The following is an 18,317-nucleotide window of genomic DNA, read 5'->3' on the forward strand; positions in this document are numbered from 1 at the left end:
AGACAAGGTTACTTCTACTAGGCTCTCAATCCAGACTTAACAACCTTGACAAACTTTATACATCATTCAACATAGACAGCAACAACATTACAGTATCTAAGGACGTCAAAACGCTAGGCATTTACCTTGACTCCTCTCTCACCCTGACAAGACAAATTAACTATCTTCATCCACTGCCTACACCTGTAAGCTAATCAATGCCTGCAGACCATTTCTTTCCACTACCAACTGTACAACCCTGGCCAGAGAGCTAGTACTCTCCAAAATTATTAAAACACACTCTACTTTGGCACCAGTCAACGTAATATTAATACATTGCAAGTGGTTAAAAATAATGCTTTGAGAGCAGCCTTGAACGTCCCAAGATGTCAGCATATCTCTGACTTAAGACGAAACACCCAGTGGCTTTCTTTGCCCCAAAGGATAGAGCATAAAGTACTCTCTCTCACCCATAAATGCTTGGCCAATCAGGCACCTAAATACCTAGCTGACAACCTTTCTCGTAACACCACCTCACGCCCCACCAGATCGCCACAAGCCCACTGCCTGAAAGTCCCGAAGTTCAAGCTCCAGAAAACAGGTGGCACCAGTTTCCCTGTGCTTGCCTCCAACCTTTGGAACACTCTACCTCTGACCCTTAGAACTGAACAGTCCTTCCTCCGGTTCAGAAATACTCGAAGTCATGGATACTCTCGAAAGAGCTATACGTAACACAGATCCATCGTCCATCACTCCACATTACTCTAATCACTGTCTCCTATCCTCTTTGTTTACCTCAACCATGACCTGCTCACCTTCTGCTATCTCAACAAGCCATCTACCGCATATGCAGCCTACACATACCACATACTGCCACTGCTGGCATCACTGGCTTATATTACACTATTCCTGCTACCATACTTCATATGCAAATGACTCTGCCTATGCTTTACCACACACTGTGTTATACTGTATTTATCTGTAAAGTATATTGCCCTGTAACCATTTTCTGTACAATTGCAACACTATCCCCAAATGCAAATGACTCTGCCTATGCATAACCACTAACTGTATTATATTGTATTTATCTGTAACTTATATCGCAACTGTAACCATTTTCTGTATACAATTAAACACTATGCCTATGTAACCAAGTCATGCGCCCAGATGCCTTAGGGCCAGGCTGTGCTATATAAATAAATAAACAAACAAACAAACAAATAAAACTACGAATGGCAGATACTTGTAGTGCACGGGCCCTGGGTCGTGTGCTCTTGAAGTCCATGTGGCAACAATCGCATACAAGCGACGATGAAGAGCACAGAATATGTGGCAAAAGGCACTGAGATTAATGTAGAGCCACACAGAGATATCAATGGGCTGCTTACTTAACCCGGATGGCAGGGAATTGATTTCAACAGTGGATACCAGATCTTTACTGGGGGGCTGTGCCTTACACAACTGAAGAATATGCATACAACATTCCTGGGGGAACGGGAAGGCTGGGAGTGGGAGACTTTGGGGGAGGGCAGGTGGGGCTGAGGGGATGGAGAATTCAGAAAGTTGTGATGCAGGAAGCTTGTATGATGAAGACCCTAAACATTTTTGGTGCAAGCAGCAAGAGGTGCTTCAGATCAGACCACTTGTAACAAACATGGGCTGCTGGCTAAGACTCGAGTACGGCTGATCTCGGTGCTGCCAGTTACTTGCAGATGGGAAACATGTCCCGTTTAACCCGATGATTGCTGCTTGCAGTTCACGCTGTTACTCCGAGTTGGCACTGGCAGTGGCACAGGTTTGTCACCGCCAGTGCAAGAAGTGGCTCTCTCTCATGTGAGCTGCCGAGTCACCTCGCAGACAAGTCATACATACTAGATGGCACCCAACGTGACTGCGTTGTGCAGCTCGGCAATTACATAAAAACTGCTTCCATTCCTCGCCAGGTGTGCAAAAAAAGTGGAGGAGGGAATGGGTCATGCTAAAATGTATTACTGGGTGCACACATCTCCACTTAATGGTGGATTATGCTGGGCCTGCGCCAATTCCCTGCTACATCACAATGTTGACCCTGTAGCTGTAAGACGCTGTTGGACCTAAACTGCCCCAGCGTCCCACCACCCTGCTGGGCAGGGACATCAGTTGGGGGTATTAAGGGGTAGCTGCTGCTGCCCCTGACTCCTCCTCTGCTACCCCTAGACCTGTCCTTGCTACCCCTGGGTCACTGGAAAAAGAGGCAGTGCCAAGAGCAGATATCTGTGTTGCACTTAAAAAAGGCAGTTATAAATGCAGCTAAATGTGCCACAGCTTTTTTCACCTGGAATCTAGATGTTAGCTGAAGAAATAACAGGGTTACAGGAAAAACCATAAATCCACCATCACTAACAGGTTGTCAGTCAATTAGTGAAGAATGCATGAATGGGTTCAGAGGTGGGGATGTCTGTGCAGCTCATAACCAGTACTGTAGAAAAAGAAAGGGTATGGGGATAGGTCTGGCTAGCAGGAAATGGGCAAGAGCAGCCTGCAGTACTAAGTGACAGCACAGCATGAACACAACTCTCATCAGTGTTTCTCATTGTCCGCTTTGCAAATCCACTGAGCCACTGGGCCTGTGATGAGAGGGGTGTGCCCCAAAGGTTTCTGCCACCAATCCCGCCTGGGCACTGTGTGACCTGACCCAGATCTGCCATACCTGCATCACAGGCACACTGTAGATAGACGCAAGGTGAGATAATTAATGTGCATGAATTTGCCCTGCACCTTTGAAGTAAACAATCTGTTGCTCCCTCAAGCAAATAAATGTACATTTGGAAGGATAGCCCAGGTGCTACACACTTGCTTTGGGAACAATAGGATGCAGTGTAAAATGGTTTCAGTTCCTGTTCCAGTGCTTAGAATCTGGAGCAGGCTGGCATTAAGCAAAATACAAAGGACCAAAGAGAATAATAAAAAAGGCCTTTTCTAGGGGTGATGCCATGGATCTGCTCCTGCTGTTTACATTTGAATAAGAAAAAACATGCAATTACTGTGACCTGCAGCACATCCTTCCTCTCTATCTCCCATCTAACAAAAGAAACTGTGGGTTACTTAGCAAATAAGCAAAGCAGAAAGGTGATGGTTGAAAAGTTGTTTCAAATCCTTCATAACCACTTGCACAGCTTGGGGCAACCCTCCAGACCATTGTTTTTCTGGTTGGACTTGCGTTGGGCAGTTGCTGCTTCCAGTCTGTGGTCAGACACTTGGCAGGCACTTGATGTCTGCTTTGGGGGTTAGGCCTCTTCGAGATACTCTATCTGTTTACAGATTAGCCTGAGTGATGTACAATAGTCCAGGTTGTTGTGTTGGACGTCTCCCTACTTTCACAGTAATTTGGTCATGTGGGTTTGTACACACTGATATTAAAGCTACATATGGTGATCCATTCTTGTATGAAATGTACATCATATTACAGTGATATCGTAACCATATTTTTCTTAGTTTACTGAGGAACAATGCTATGTGATGCCACTTCCCGTATTGTCAAGGGGTGAAAGGTTGTGTGCCATCACTTCCATGATGTCACTTGGGTACAGGGTCAAATGTCATCACTCACTGTAATGTCATCAGATGTCAAGGGTCATGTGATGTCACTTCCACTACGCCTGCCATTTTGGTGAAATGATGTCCCTGACGCTGGGTGCCACTGAAATTTCAACCCCTGTGGCCACTACCATAAACAGAGTCTCTTAACGTGTTCTCTGAGCTAACAAACACGCGTTCACCTACCTGGTGGCCATCATAGTACGCAAATAGCCCAATCTAGCAACCCTGCACAGAGACAGGCTGTGATGAAAAGAAAGAGCACTATGCAGACCCAGCTTTGAAAGGGACACGGACATGTGACATAGTACAGCACTCCTGACTAGGAGAACATTATTTAAACAAGACACTATTGGATTGCATCAGTGTAATGAAGCAAGAAATAACAGTGCATCGGCTGATTATGCCACAACATTTCCAGTTGTCATGTCAACCACAAAGTCAGCTTTCTGGTGCCCTTTTACTCACTCTCTTCTCTGTAGCAATGGAGTTCTCATTGGCGATATTTTGGTGGCTATGCCTCCAAAATGTGGCAAAAACAAAAATAGAGGGAAAACACAGGAAATAATTAAAGAACCTGTGAGCTGTGCAAAGGCCTCCAGCCCCTTTCATCGCAGCAAAAAGAACTGATGGGTAATGTCAGTGAGTAGGGATCAGCAGGGTTATCCACTCCTGTGCTGCCAATCTTTACCATGCAAAAAACTATTTAAAGAGAAATATACTCGTTTTTTTGCCGTGACTCCGGTCTGTGTCCCTTGGATTTACACCTATAAGTATGGAGGAAAGGGGACGTGACGTTGGAGTAAAGCGAAATCATTTGGCAATTGTGTATTTTGAAGAGGATTGAGTTTACTGACAAATGGAGAGTTAATCTTAAGGATAATAACATTTGCTAATGTAGCCTCAGTGGCATGGCCCTCAGTTTGTCCTGGAATGTTTTGGACACTCCTTATAAGAAACAAACATGTACATTTCCCTAAGCAGTTAGCTAGGTTTTTCAGTTGTAAGCTTTCCAGATGCACCCACAATTTGCGGCAGGCACCAGTAGCAACCCAGAACACAGTTTTGCACAGCACTGGAGGAGTGAACCATTGAATGATTTTGGTGTGGCAGAAAAAAGCATACTTTAAAAAAACTACGACATGCAAAATAAGCACATTGTGGACATGCACATTGTAGACTAGATGTTAGTAGCCAAGCTACTTCATTCAAGTAGGGGAGATTTGTGATTGTCATGTCATCAGAAATAACTAGATTGTTTTTAAATCAGAAGATGGACATGTTAGGGGTAATGCACGCTTTAAATCAAATATTTTTCATGTCATTTTGTCAGAATAATATGTCAATCTGAATTCACATGACATGTTAATCTGGATGTTATTCGAGCTAATACCTACAGTACAGCAACCTAAAGAGCACCCTTGGGGTCAGAAATCTCAATTGAATGTATTGACAAATATAAGCAGAAATCGTATGGGGAGGCATTAAAAAGTAGTACTAACATGTTCATTTTCATAATTAACTATGACAACTATCATAGTGAAGAACAGACAGGAAGATATTCCAACAATTCATCAAATCTAATATGTATATATTGTATAAACAGTATTTTATTAAGCACATGTTTACAATTGTTTGAAATCAAAGTAGATCAATAATAATAGTACCTGGTTCACAATTTATTTTATCAGTAGAGACTACTGGGGTAATGGTAAAGGGCAATACACCCATTCCAGAACCTGGCAGAATTATTAGGAATATAAGTTTTAGGTGAAATAAAACAGTTTTACAAAAATTACATGTGCATTAATTCTTACACTGCCAAGTGTTTTTTTTTCTGTAAAATATACGTTTAATACTTTCAGATGTTATGTGGCTGCTGAAAAAGTCCTGATATCCCAAGTATTATTTTGTAACACCTTCCTGGATAGCATTCGACTGTGACAGTGTTTGCAAACATATTGCATTTCTACAGTGGATATCTCTTTTTTAACTATGGCAAGGTAAGAATTAAATACATGAACTTACTCTGCATGCATTTAATCAAGTTTTCCTTAAAGATTACTTGCGCTTTTCACAATCTCAGGAACAGCAAGCTTTAGACGCAGGAATGTTTGCTTCATCATTGACCACATGCTTTTTGTTAAAATCCCCATTCTCAATCAACAGTTAAAGTAGCGTTTGGATTTAGTATAGTATTTTATTCTTACAAGCCACCTCGACATATGTTTCTGAAGTATAACACTGTCTTTCCCGGGTTCACAGTGCACTGTGAGAACTATGGGAGTTACAGTCCAAAATGTTGAGTGTTACACAAACACCTTACAATGTGTGCCTTAAAATGAGAGCTATGCTTCCAATTGCCTTCTTCGAGCAGTCTTTTACTGCGTGAATAATTTCCACAAAACATCTGTATTGGTACTCATCAATTGCCATGTTAAATGTGTGTCACTCATCTCAGGTGCTTTGTCACTTAAACAGCACCAGGTGTCATGTAACATTTTTGGTTGTTGCATTTGACACCTTACGCTTAAATGATCATTCATGACAATTTGGATACGACCATTAAGGGCAGGTTTCTTCTAACTCTACTATATTTGTCAAATTATGACTGAGTGGATGTATGTGTTTGTATGTCCACAGAGGCAATCTGGTGTAGACCAGTTGAACAGAAGAATAGTCACTGAAAGTTCATGGCTTGTGAATCAGGGGTGCGAAAGTAGGTTTACTCTCTATTCCATCCTTGCACAATGGACTTTAATGCATCAATGCACATTTGTCAAAGAATATTTTAAGGAAGAACTGCGTTTAGCGGTATAGGCCCATTTTATATTTAAGTCTTATATAGTTCAACATGAAAATATGTCTCGCAATGACAAATCCCATTCTTATGGATAATCGTGTGCCCGAAACCTAACAGCATTATTTGTGTCCCTGCAGTGAGGGCCAGTGACAATATCCTAAACAGCATCAAATTGTCACATGCCACAACTGCGAGGAATAGAACAAATACAAAGAAGACTGGTCACATGCTGAGCTGGTCGCAATGTAGGGTTTTGTCCGCAAGCATGATCAAAGCAGATGTGTTTTTCATACAGGTTTACCTAATCAGTAGCTCTGAATCACGTTTCCTTCAGAGGCAAGGCCAGACGTGAAGAGCAGACCATTTCACAGCTGTTGATTTACTTACACACAGGGAGAGATTGTGACCCATGCATGATAACAAACAATGCAAATTGGGGTCCCAGAATTGAACTAAGCAGCTACTCATTTTAACCCCAATAGTTTAACTACTAGACCACACCTTGTCACAATTCTCTAAGTCAGATTTTATGTTTGGCACTGTTTGTATGAAAGTAATGAAAATCTCTATGACATACATTTCCATCTTGGCAGTAACGCTAAAGAAATCCATGGTGTATATATCTTTTTGTATATATACATATCACGTTTTCTGTTTTTTTTGCTGGTGTTGGAGAGATTGTAGTTATACTCCAGAATGTTAAAGTTAAAATCACCACGTCAGCAGCCACATAAAGCAAGGCCTGTGAATATTAGTTGTTAAGGTAGTACAATTCGATTTGTGCACTGCATGCTCCACCCCACCTTCCGTATGTCCCAGCAAATTAGTTAATACACAGCTCTCCAAAACCAAAGCAAAACTACTACACATTGCAAGCTTGTTGACACTTACAGATCTTGCAGCAGCCATCATTGTACGTCTGCATAGTTCCTCCATTCTGGAAAAAGAAAACATTTACATGTCAATACTTTAATACAACCCTGCCACTCATCCATTGCAATTCACTCACTGAGACACCTACCCACTACAACCCCCTACTCACCATAGTCTAAGACTGGCCATACACACCACCCCACTCCTGTATGTAACACACTACCACACAGCAACAGCTAAAACATTTATCATACACCTCTCATTCACTTGACAGCTAATCCAACTGACCATCAAGTATAAACAGCCACAATATGAAGCATAACAGCACACATCAACTCAACAGCATAAACTGCATATATTCTTAGAACATTCTCAACCTGATCTACCAGCAACTTGTGTTCTGCATGCTGGATCGCATAGCTCTCCCAGTTACAACCTGTAGAGTAATCCTATTCTCAAGCCTCAAACACAAGCAGCACCTGTACAAACATATACTGGATGCACCCATATAGAAACAACACTCAAAGTCCCCCCCCCAAAAAAAGAAATCCCAGTAATCAAACACATCACTTCACCAGAGAGCACAATGTAATAGCTCAACAACATACATCACACCACAGATATAGCCGTTGTCCTCTCAAAAGCAGTCATTAGTCAAACACCTTTGGGTGGTTCAATGACTCTTAAATCCCACAAACAGACATGATGCAGATTCAAATCCTACGAGACACTCACTAAAGATATATAGAATGAGATAGCCCCCAGAAGGCTTGCAGCAGCTTGTCATTGTTTGGTTCTGGATTCAGCAAGTGTCTGAGGTATAGCTCTAAGCACACTCCTTGATTAGCTTCCGCTCTCTCTGGGTCTGGTCTATGCCAATGTCTAGTATATAACCCCAAATGACTTGTGCCTCGCACTCTTTCTGGCTCCTTGCTAAATCGTTCTCTCTTCAGCATCACCTTCCTGTCTGTGTCATTCGCTACCTATTATTGGGGCATATATTGGTTCCCTTCTTGCAACTGTCTGTTTCACCCTGGTTTAACCAAATCTGATCTCTGGGAGTGATAGCTGTTATCTTTCCCCCATTTGCTATTCTCAGCTGTTGATAATACCTCTTCACCTTGGGGTCATTATTTTCCACTAATTCTCTCCTCCCCCTCGCCTCCCACGGTAGCTGAGCATTTCAAAGCCTATGCTCTCCCATTGCGATATTAGGTGCAAATTGCTAAAGGAGCCGTGTGGTTACGCTGAGCACTGAAATGTTCAGACACCATCTCACTTCTTATCAGCAATGGTGTACCTGATCTGTGAGTGCAATTTCATTCACTCTCCATAGGGACAATGATGAGGATCGGAGTGTGGTGTGTGGAGAAGTGTTTTCCAGATGTAGGGGTACTTGTTACCTACATTGCTTCTTCATGTTCTCCAAAGTTTAGCCTATCTGTGTAACAAAGAAGTGGTGTCTGTTCTAGCGATCAGAAGAATGGTTGATTAGTTGATTTAATGCTTTCCCTAAGACAAGAGATTGTAATGGGAAGTGGAAAGGGCTCACTGAGGTAATGGGTGGAACCTCTTCCTTGCTAACCTGGCCGCCCTTCCCTAAACCCTGTATGTGAAATGAGGATAGCACATCTTTCCTCCTCCTATTCTCCTGACGGAAAAGTGCAGACTTTGTGGTATCATTCTTGGACTTCAGGAGATAGGATGGTTGAGGGTATGGCGAGGGACTCTGGGAGATCTCTGTATACCACAAACAGATGGCACATCATGTAGCATGTGGGCGTACTCAGGCACAAGTGTCCCTTGTGCTCCATTAGGTGAGTGATTCAATGAGACTTTGTCCCAGTTATTCACTGGACCAGCCCAGTTTTCTTCTCACTTATAGGGACAAGAGGCACTGTATGTGGTGGCCATTGGCATACTGTGGAAGCAAAATAGATGCTGTTTGTCAGTTCACACCATGTGTTCCTACTAGGGAGAAGGAGTACACTACTACACCATTTCAAGATGGATGCAATACAAACAGATCATTGAGACCAGTGACTAATTTGTGGGAGACACCATTTTCATTCATGGAATAAGGGTTCCCCTGCACATAAACAGTTGTTGTAATTAATTTCTGAGAGATTCCTGATTCACACCTAAAATGTCTGGAAGACCAATTTTATTAGCTTGCTAGAATGCCAAATAAACTGCATTAGCGGAGTGCTAAAAACATCATTCAGTCCTCTTGGGGTATATGCCCCCTCTATCATTGAAGAGCTAGCTCATGAAAGGGTATAATGCTAAGAAGAACTTTCTGAATTAAAATGGCCCACTCCTGGAGTAGTAACCCAGTACACTGTGACTTCCACTGCAGTGACCATGACAAAAGTAGACAGATCTACAGACTGGAAGAATTGTGACAACCCTGGGATGCATTGATTGACACCTATGTGGTACACCACCGTCTCTTCTCAAGGGTTGGGGAAAGATCAACATGTTAACGTGGCGTACCTTCATAGAAGATCAACCTCAGCCCCTAAGACACCCTGTCATTTTTACATCTAGGTACATTTACTAAAGGCACAGAGTGGCACAAGTTGGCACCAGTCATTCTTGGAAAAACAACTGACTAGAAGAACTATCCTACTTTGGCGTACAGAATAATCTTCTCATGATCAGTACTTAACTTTCATATCTGCACACTCTTAAACCACTCCCAAACTTCTCCAACCTCTGTTCACCAACTCATCTCAGGATGGCTCTCTATGCAGCAGTGTTCCACTTCAAAGTCATTCTCCTTGCAGTTAAATCCATTCATGACTTGCCCCCAATCTCCCCCTGGATAGCTGTCTTTCACTACTCACCATCCCATTCTCTGCACTCTGACTCAATGCTAAACCTTTGTGTTCTGAACCCATTTTGGCCTGCCTCCCGCCTCCACTCTCTCACCTTTCCCGCTCCCTGCCACTGGAAATCCCTATCTCCTGATATTGAAAAAAGAGCCAATATAACAACATTACAGACTACCCTCAAAAAGCACGACCTATCCAGGAAAGGGGCACCTGAGACCTAAAGTAGCATCACCTAAGCCCCCGTACCCCCAACCCAATGATTATAAACAATTGTAAATGATGTGCATTGTGTATTCTCAGTCTATGATGTTGCAGGTCTGTTTTTCCTGTTGTAATATTTTTGATCCCATCCTTTGCCTTGCTTCTCACCTTTGCACCCCTGTTCACCATAATTGACACTTGTTTCCTCTGCTTCGTGTTCCAATTATTGCCCTCCCCTCAAATTCCTATGCTCTCTGTTACCTCTACTTATTCTGATGTCCTTCTTCTCACTCCTTCTGTCCTCTCTTAATCCCATGCAGTCACTACCCTTTCTAGAATTCTGCCATCCCCTTTTTTCTAACTTTTATCATCTTCCTCCCCTTGCCTAGCATGCTTCTCTATACTACACTTTTCATACACCCTCCCGCACACATTCTCTGACATCTCTTTATCGTACACCCTCACAGCTTCACCATTTGCTTATTTCTCTCCAACTTGTTTTGTGTATCCTCTCCTCATCCCCCCCTAATGATTGTGACCTTGTTTGCCCTGTGTGACCTACATCACTGCCTCCCCTTTTGCCATACCCACTACTGACTGCACCTTCTTTTACTCTGCCTACCTCACCTTTCCTTGTGTTTTCTGCCTCCACATTCCTGGACCTGATCCTATCATTCCCCATTCTCGCTGTCTCAAACCTTCTCCTTTCATCTCTCCCTGTCAGTGTTTTGTCATTTGCTCCTCTTTCGGTTCCGAAACACTCTTAGCTCCTTTATTTTTCCAAACCTCTCTAGTCATATAATCACTTTTCCTTTCCTCATCTCCCGCGTCTGCAGCCTCACTCCCCACTTTAAGCCCACCTCTATTCACATTGATGTCCTCCTTTCACTCCCCCTACACTTTATTTACACTATTGTGTGCTTACCTTCCTTTCTCTGTCTCTCTGGCCCTAGCGCCATTCCTCTATTGTTTACCTGTGTGCCTCCACTGTCCACATTGTATCACTTCTATTGATCTGTCTTCTGAATCTACCCTTTATTCCCCTTAATCCTTTAGCTCCATTCAACATGTTAGTGTCATTGCACCCTCTTTGGATCTGTGTAGTTAGACTAATATGTTACTTGAGGCTTCCCACCAGCATCCCTGTTAGGCACTGTCTTTGTAAGGGTCCTTCTGCTGACTATGCTTTAACTCAATATTTGATTTCCTACCCACCATTTCAGTTGTTTTCCTTGTACCCTCCCTTGTCTCACTGGCTCACTAATCTGTCTCTTCGCTCCCCCACTTAAAGCAGCCCCCTTTAATTTGACTATCCCTCCTGCTCACTATCTGTACTTGTGCTCCAGCTTCTACCCTTTCATATTCTTCCTTCTTATGGACGGACCCTGTATATTGCTGTATAAACCTCTCCCTATGCTTTTCCCTGCCTCTCCTATTTATACTCTTCCTAACGTTTCTCTCTTCCACCTTTTCTCTTTCCTTCTCTCACAGTCTCCTTCTTCCAGGAATCCTGCCCTTCGACTGAGCTATCTCTCTGCCTATCCTCCACTCGCCTTTATTCCCTCTTGCCTACTTTTTTCCCCATCTAACCAGATTTCATCCTTCCTGGTACACTGTCTTCATTTTGACTGCCCCTACATCACCCTTTGACTTATACTTCTCTCCCTCTCCTCAACTCTGTGGCCACTCCTCAGGACACCTTTACCAAAGTACTACTAGGTCTCTTAGGGAACCCTACCAACAGTGCTCAGCTGATGCCTTTCCTGTCCCCTGTTCAAAAACTACAAAGAAATACTTATAAAGACAAGCCCATAAACTGAACCTGTGCCTTCCTTTTGGCGATTACTATATCAGAGTTTTTACTAAGAGTCTGTAATAGTCATCCTTATTTATTTATATAACTCTCTAGCAGGCACATGTGTAGCATGTTGAATCGTATTGGAAATAAATGGAGTGAAAAGATGGACAAAGAAGTAGAACTTGCCTCTGCATCTGAAACTTGCCATTAATGTCTACATTAAGTGCCTGAAAATTCTCGCTCTACAGATATTTTGGACTGCATCTCCCATTAATCCAAACAATTGACTATGCTAGATTGGGCTGATGGGAGTTGTGGTCCAAAACTTCTGGAGAGACAAATGTTGCAGACCCCTGTTTTATATGAATGGGAGCATCATGGCTTAGGGCAGCCATAAAAGCCTAGTCATTGACTTTCTTCCTCTTGGCCTTCTTTCTTACTCCTTTCTATATTCTCGTTTTTCACACAGCGCTCTCCCCCCACTCTTCTTATTTCTTTACCATCAACTTGCCTCCAAAGTGTCCTACCTTCAAATCTGCCTCTCCTCACACTGCTGTGCTTACTTCTAGACAATGCAAACATAAATCCTACTTGAACATTGCAACCCTTAATGCCCACTCCCCCATTAAGTATGATGTTAATATGGAAGACCTCTTAGAAGATGGAAAGTGACTTTCTAGATTTGACAGAAACATGGCTTAATAGTAGCTACACAACCTTAGCTGACCCTCTCCTACAAGCTCCAGGTCTGCAATCAGACTAATAAAGCTGAAGGGGCGTTGCCCTTTTCTTATATTCTTCTTTCGCAAATACCACTAGGATGTGCAATATCTCAACCTCTGCTTTTGAATGCCTAGTCTGTAAATATCTCATTGACCCCAACATTAGCATAATCATTGTTACAGTCTCAACCAGGTGATCTTACACTCTTGCCTGATGGTTTTGCTGATCTGAGAGGTAACTTGCTAACTACTTTGTGTAGGACAGTAGTCCTTGGTGATTTCAATATTTAGTTGGATGACCCTCCAAACAGGCACTCACTCACGGGTTATAATCTGTGTGCCTTAGTCTGATCACCACCTCCTATGATGTAGATATACCAAATGCCTGAAATCTCATAATGCTCCACAAGCTGACCTGACATCCAACAGAATTAGACCTAGAAGATATCTCACCCAGTTCTGTTCTAATAAACTTTCACTATCTCTAATGTCATTGCTGATCCTGCTGAATCTATCCTTTCTGGCTAAAACATTCATCAGGATTTTGGACTGCTTGCTACAGTAATCAAAAACAAAATGAAACCTTGCTCTAAAGCCAGTATCCATTTTGACTCAGACCTACCTGAGCTCAAAAGGAAAAATAGAGCTCTTTAAAAACCATTGGACAGGACTATAGATCATGATGAAAAGAAAGTGTTCCTTCAAGACCAAAAGAGGAATCTTGCAATCATCATGCATGAGAAGAAATAGCTCCATTATGCCTGCATTGCTAACTCTTCCAACTCACTGGCTGAACCTTTTGAAATTTACAAAGCACTTAGGTCCCCTACAAAATGTCCTTCCTCCCACCTATAGTGAACAGACTAGTGTTTAAAACATATAGGACTTGTCTCGACCTTACAAGGACAAGCATCTCTTCTACATATTTATGCTTGCACTAGAAATTCGTGCCTATTAGACTTGTTTTTGTTTCACTGTAATCTATTTTTATGTTGCATTTTATGAAACTGTTGTAAATTAATCTCTATGTTATCTTTTGATTTCTCTTGATTCCCATACTCTTCAGTCTACAACTAATGTGTTTTTTGTTGAAGTATAACTACGTGTGAAAAACGTACACTTTTGGAAACTCAATGTTGTAGAAGGCTTTTTTAGGGTACATGCTTTAACAATGTTATTTGTTTGTTCCTTAAGGTATCAAGTTGCCCTACCTTGACTGTTTTTGGCTTGATACCTAGAGCTTGTTGTAATAGATTTGCACTATGTAAAGCTTATTATTTCCTTTCAGTTCTGTGCTTACATGTACAAATGAATGTGCCTGTAGCCTCTACCACATGGGGTCCCTTAGACTTAGTCACAAGTACGGACCAGTGATGATCTCCGTTAACACCACAACCATCTCTTCTTTCTAATAATGGCATACAGAACCATGAGTATGTTTCAACTATCTTTAGGCGGCTACCCCCTCTTGTGATATATTGTCTTCCTCCCCAAAAGACTCTCAGTCCTTTTCAGACTTTCTTTCCTCCTATTGCATTCAGAAAATTGAAGCAATACCAGACCATCTCTCGATTAACAAGATCTGCAGCTCAGCTGGTCCCTGGCCCTAACACAGCTGGTTCCTTCTCTGCCTTCAAAACTATCTCCAAATCAGAGTTTGAGTTCCTTGTTAAGAATATGGGATACTCTTGAGCAAGTTAACCGCTGCCTGGCCAAAACTATCAAAGTCAATGTCAACACATTAGCTCCATCCTTAGCTGCCTTGAGTAACGGTTATAATTTATATTACTATTATTATTATTATTATTATTATTATTATTATTATTATTATTATTATTATTATTATTATTATTAATAATAATAATAAAAGCAGATTTATTGAGCATGGATGTAGTTTTGGGAAGCAACAGAGCACTCTACAGATCTTAGTGGGAAGGACACAATGAGGGAAGCAAAGTTACAATGAAGGAGCAGCTAACAATGGGGTTGGGGGCGGTTCAGGCAATTTGACAGCAAGGGAATCACCCGATCTCAGGTTAAGTGTATGGTGTGTGGACCTAGGTGTTATAAAGGAGCCCTTCCTTGAAGAGCAGAGCTTTGAGCTCCTACCTGAAATGTAGAATTGAGGGGGTGTGCCTAGTGTTGATGGGGAGGAGGTTCACAGTTTGGGGGCATAGGCAGAAATGGCCTGTCTTCTAGTTCTTTCCTTTCTGAGCCATCGTAGGCCTCCTGAGATGCTGAGTTTCTCAGAATCTTCAGGGCGAGAGCCTTGTAGATGATGCATCAGGATTTGAAGATGATATGTGCTTTCACCCGGTGCCAGTGCATTTCGATGAGGGTCAGGGTGATGTGGTTGAATTTGCAAATTCCTTTGAAGGGTCTTGTTGCACCATGTAACCCATATCTCAGAGGTGCCAGGGTAGTCTTTGTGGAGGCGCGAACAATGGTACCAAGCCGTTTGTTTCTTCCTTGCAATGTGCTGCTTGATGGAAAGGTGTCTGTGGATGCCAAACCCAACAGACTGGGCAAAGATTAGCAGAGAGTCAGTTCTAGATATTAGGGTGTTTGGTGTGGTTGGTTAGCAGTTGGAATTCGTTCTTGGAGGGACTGAGTTTCAGGTAAGCACAGGATATCCAGGACTGGATCAATGTGAAGCAGGCTTTGAGCCTGTGGATGTCTTTGACAGAGGATACACTGAGGGAGAGCTGCATGTCATCTGGTATTGGTGGATATAAATGTTATGTGGAGCTAGGAGGGTTCCAAGCGGTTCCATGTAAAGGTTGGAGATCCTTGAGGAGAGTATGGAACCTAGCAGGAGTCCTTAGGTGATGGGTAGAGTTGGTGATCTGGAGGAATCCAATTGTACACATTGGTGGTGGTTAGCAAGATAGGATTTGAACCAGCTAAGGATTATCTCGCTGCTCCCCATACAGAAATTTAGAATGTCTGTGAGTGTCTAATGGTCTACTGCGTTGAATGCTGTAAAGATGTCAAGGAGAACCAGGAGGCAAGAATGGCCATCATTAAGGTTGGTAAAGGAACTGTCGACCACCTTGATGGCAGTCGTTTCTCTGCTTCAGCTCAGGGTCCAGTATTGGTTTCTTCAGAAGTGGGAGGATTTATCCATTTATGAGGGGTAGCTGCCTTGAATGAGGGAGCTGTTAATGATTTTCAGGTAAGGGAGGAGTATTCAATCAGAGGGGTCTTGAGTACTGATACAGGAAGTATGTCACCTATATACAATGTGCCCTTAAGGGATGCTATGGTAGAAGTGAGGTTGTCCGTACAGAGTGTCTTGAAAGTTGTCTGGTACGTGGTAGTTTTGTGAAATGGGACGTGTAGCATGCTTTCCGGTGTGGCGTTGGGGCCTGTTTGCTGGCGGATCATCCTGATCTTGTTGAAAGTTGGTGGCAGTGGAATTTATGATTGAGGGTGGTACGGGTGGATTGGACAAAGGGTTAATGTAATTCTTGATGGCTTTGAAGAGGGCTCTGCTTTCATTGTTGGCCTTGGCTGTGGTGTTTTATTAGTAGTTGGCCTTGGCAGTGTTGATCAGTCGTCTGCGTGTACCATTTAGTTTCTTAAGTAGGCAGAGGCTGTATGCGCTGCAGGGTGTTTTCCAAGTCTTCTCCTGTTTTCTGATGGTTCTTTTGTTTAAGATGAGTTCTTGAGTGTGCTGGAATGCAAAAAGGTTAGACTTGAGGTTGCGTTGTTTCAATGAGGCATGGTGGTTGATGTGGGCTGTTGGGTGGCATTGAGTTCCTCTTCACGAAGGAAGTCACAGTCCTGGTGCCTCTGAGGTTGATCGGCCCATCTGAGGTGGAGGTTGGCAAGGTCTTCCATAGCAGATTCCAATGGATTGTGAATGAAGGAAAGGTTTGTTTTCTTGGTTTCCAATGAGTCAAACAGGATTGCCACATGGTCAGAACAGTCAAGCACGATTGGAAAGCTGTGAAGAGGGTGGGCAAGGTAGTACTTATGGGTTTTAGGATATTACCTTTCCTGTGACTAGGGTCTTTTTATGCGCTGTGTGACGTTTAGAGTGTCTAGTAGGCAGTATAGATCTTCCTTTATTGACTTGGTTGCTGGGTTGCCAGGAATGTTGAAGTCGCAGAGGAAGATGTTGGTGTGTGTGACAGACATGATGGCGACCTAGTCCATGAAGTCTCTTAGGAAGGAGGTGTTGGGGTTTGGGCGGTCTGTACATGAGGTCGAAAGTGACTACGTTCATTGGGGAAAGCAGGAAGTGGCGGGAAAGGTTTTCAAAAGAGACAACAGTGGCAATATACATGGGTTGGTTGCAGGTTGTGGTGCTTTGTGAATGGTGGCGATGCAGCCACTCATCTGGTTTGAAGGTCTCATTGTAGAACTCCATAGCCACTGGGGATGAGGATGTCTAGGATGTGGGTTGAGGGGAATGTTATCTAGTTCTCAGTTATGAAGATGGAGTCCAAGTTGTGTGTGGTGATGAGGATGGTGATGTATTCTGCGTGGTTGATTGTTTTGCAGACATTGCATCCGTTTTTTGTGTGGATGATCGAGTGCTGCCGCGGTCTACGGTGATGCAGTGAGGTTTCTGCGATGCAGTGTCCATGAGGTTGCTGGTGATCAGGGTAGTTGCCGATGAATGGAGATGGGCTGTTGAGAGAGAGGGATGAAACACATATACAAGGGAGCTTACCTGATGTTACAGGAGAAGGGATTCTGGTCCTGGGTCCTTCCGGGCCAAACAGGTCCACACAGAAATTGCTCTTTTCTTCATCTGCCCTACAGGTCCAAACAGGAATTGCCCTTTTCTTTGTCTACCCATGCGCTTCAGACACCCAGGTAAGAGGCTAACAATCACATATTGCCAGAATTCCTGTTAAACAAAGTTCAACAAACAAGTGTCCACACAAATACTTTTGGAGAACAATGAGACTCACAATCCACTACATGATCATCAATCTGGCTACAGGCCATCCTGAGGAATGGAATCCCCTTTGCTCTTCATCAGAGATGAGTCCTATGGACTTTGGATGCTGACATCCCGTCCATACTTATCCTCTTGGATCTCTCAGTGGCTTTGGTTACAGTGAATCATGCCACCCTCCTAAACCGCTTGGAGATATCTTTTAGTTTATGTGGGTCTGCCCTGGAGCTCATTTCACTCTTCTTCTCAAAGGAATTCAGGTCAGGTCAGTCCCTTTTCCTTCAGCGTCTACCACACTACACTACAGAGTCCTGCAGGGATCCATACACCTCCCATTGCTCTTCAACACACATTTGTAGTTTTTTGCAGATGTTGGCACAACTCTTCACTGTCATATTGCAGACAGCTGGCAGACAAGTTGTCTTCAGGCTTCAGATGCCCCCAGTCGGCCTTCATCGCATTACAGAGTGCTTTCTCCAGATCCAACATTGGATGATGGATAACTGCCTCTTTCACAATGCAATGAAGACGGAGATGGTTTATTTTATTTTGGCATTACTTTCCCCCTCATCTCCCTTTTGCTCGCCCTTCATCCTTTGGTGCCCATCAAACATTT

General features: G+C 43.0%; 1 protein-coding gene across 1 annotated transcript in view; it reads right to left on the bottom strand.

Moving 5' to 3' along the window:
• The window catches only part of OTOGL (otogelin like), a 1,792,821-nt gene that overhangs the window by 33,885 nt on the left and 1,740,619 nt on the right, over positions 1–18,317 (bottom strand). Inside the window, exon 55 of the mRNA XM_069629328.1 lies at positions 7,250–7,295. Within this exon, the coding sequence (XP_069485429.1) occupies positions 7,250–7,295 (46 nt within the window). The remainder of the gene's footprint in view (positions 1–7,249; positions 7,296–18,317) is intronic.

This window comes from Ambystoma mexicanum, chromosome 12 (assembly GCF_040938575.1).
Source record: "Ambystoma mexicanum isolate Mex_15411 chromosome 12, UKY_AmexF1_1, whole genome shotgun sequence".
In the NCBI taxonomy this organism is placed as follows: Eukaryota; Metazoa; Chordata; class Amphibia; order Caudata; family Ambystomatidae; genus Ambystoma; species Ambystoma mexicanum.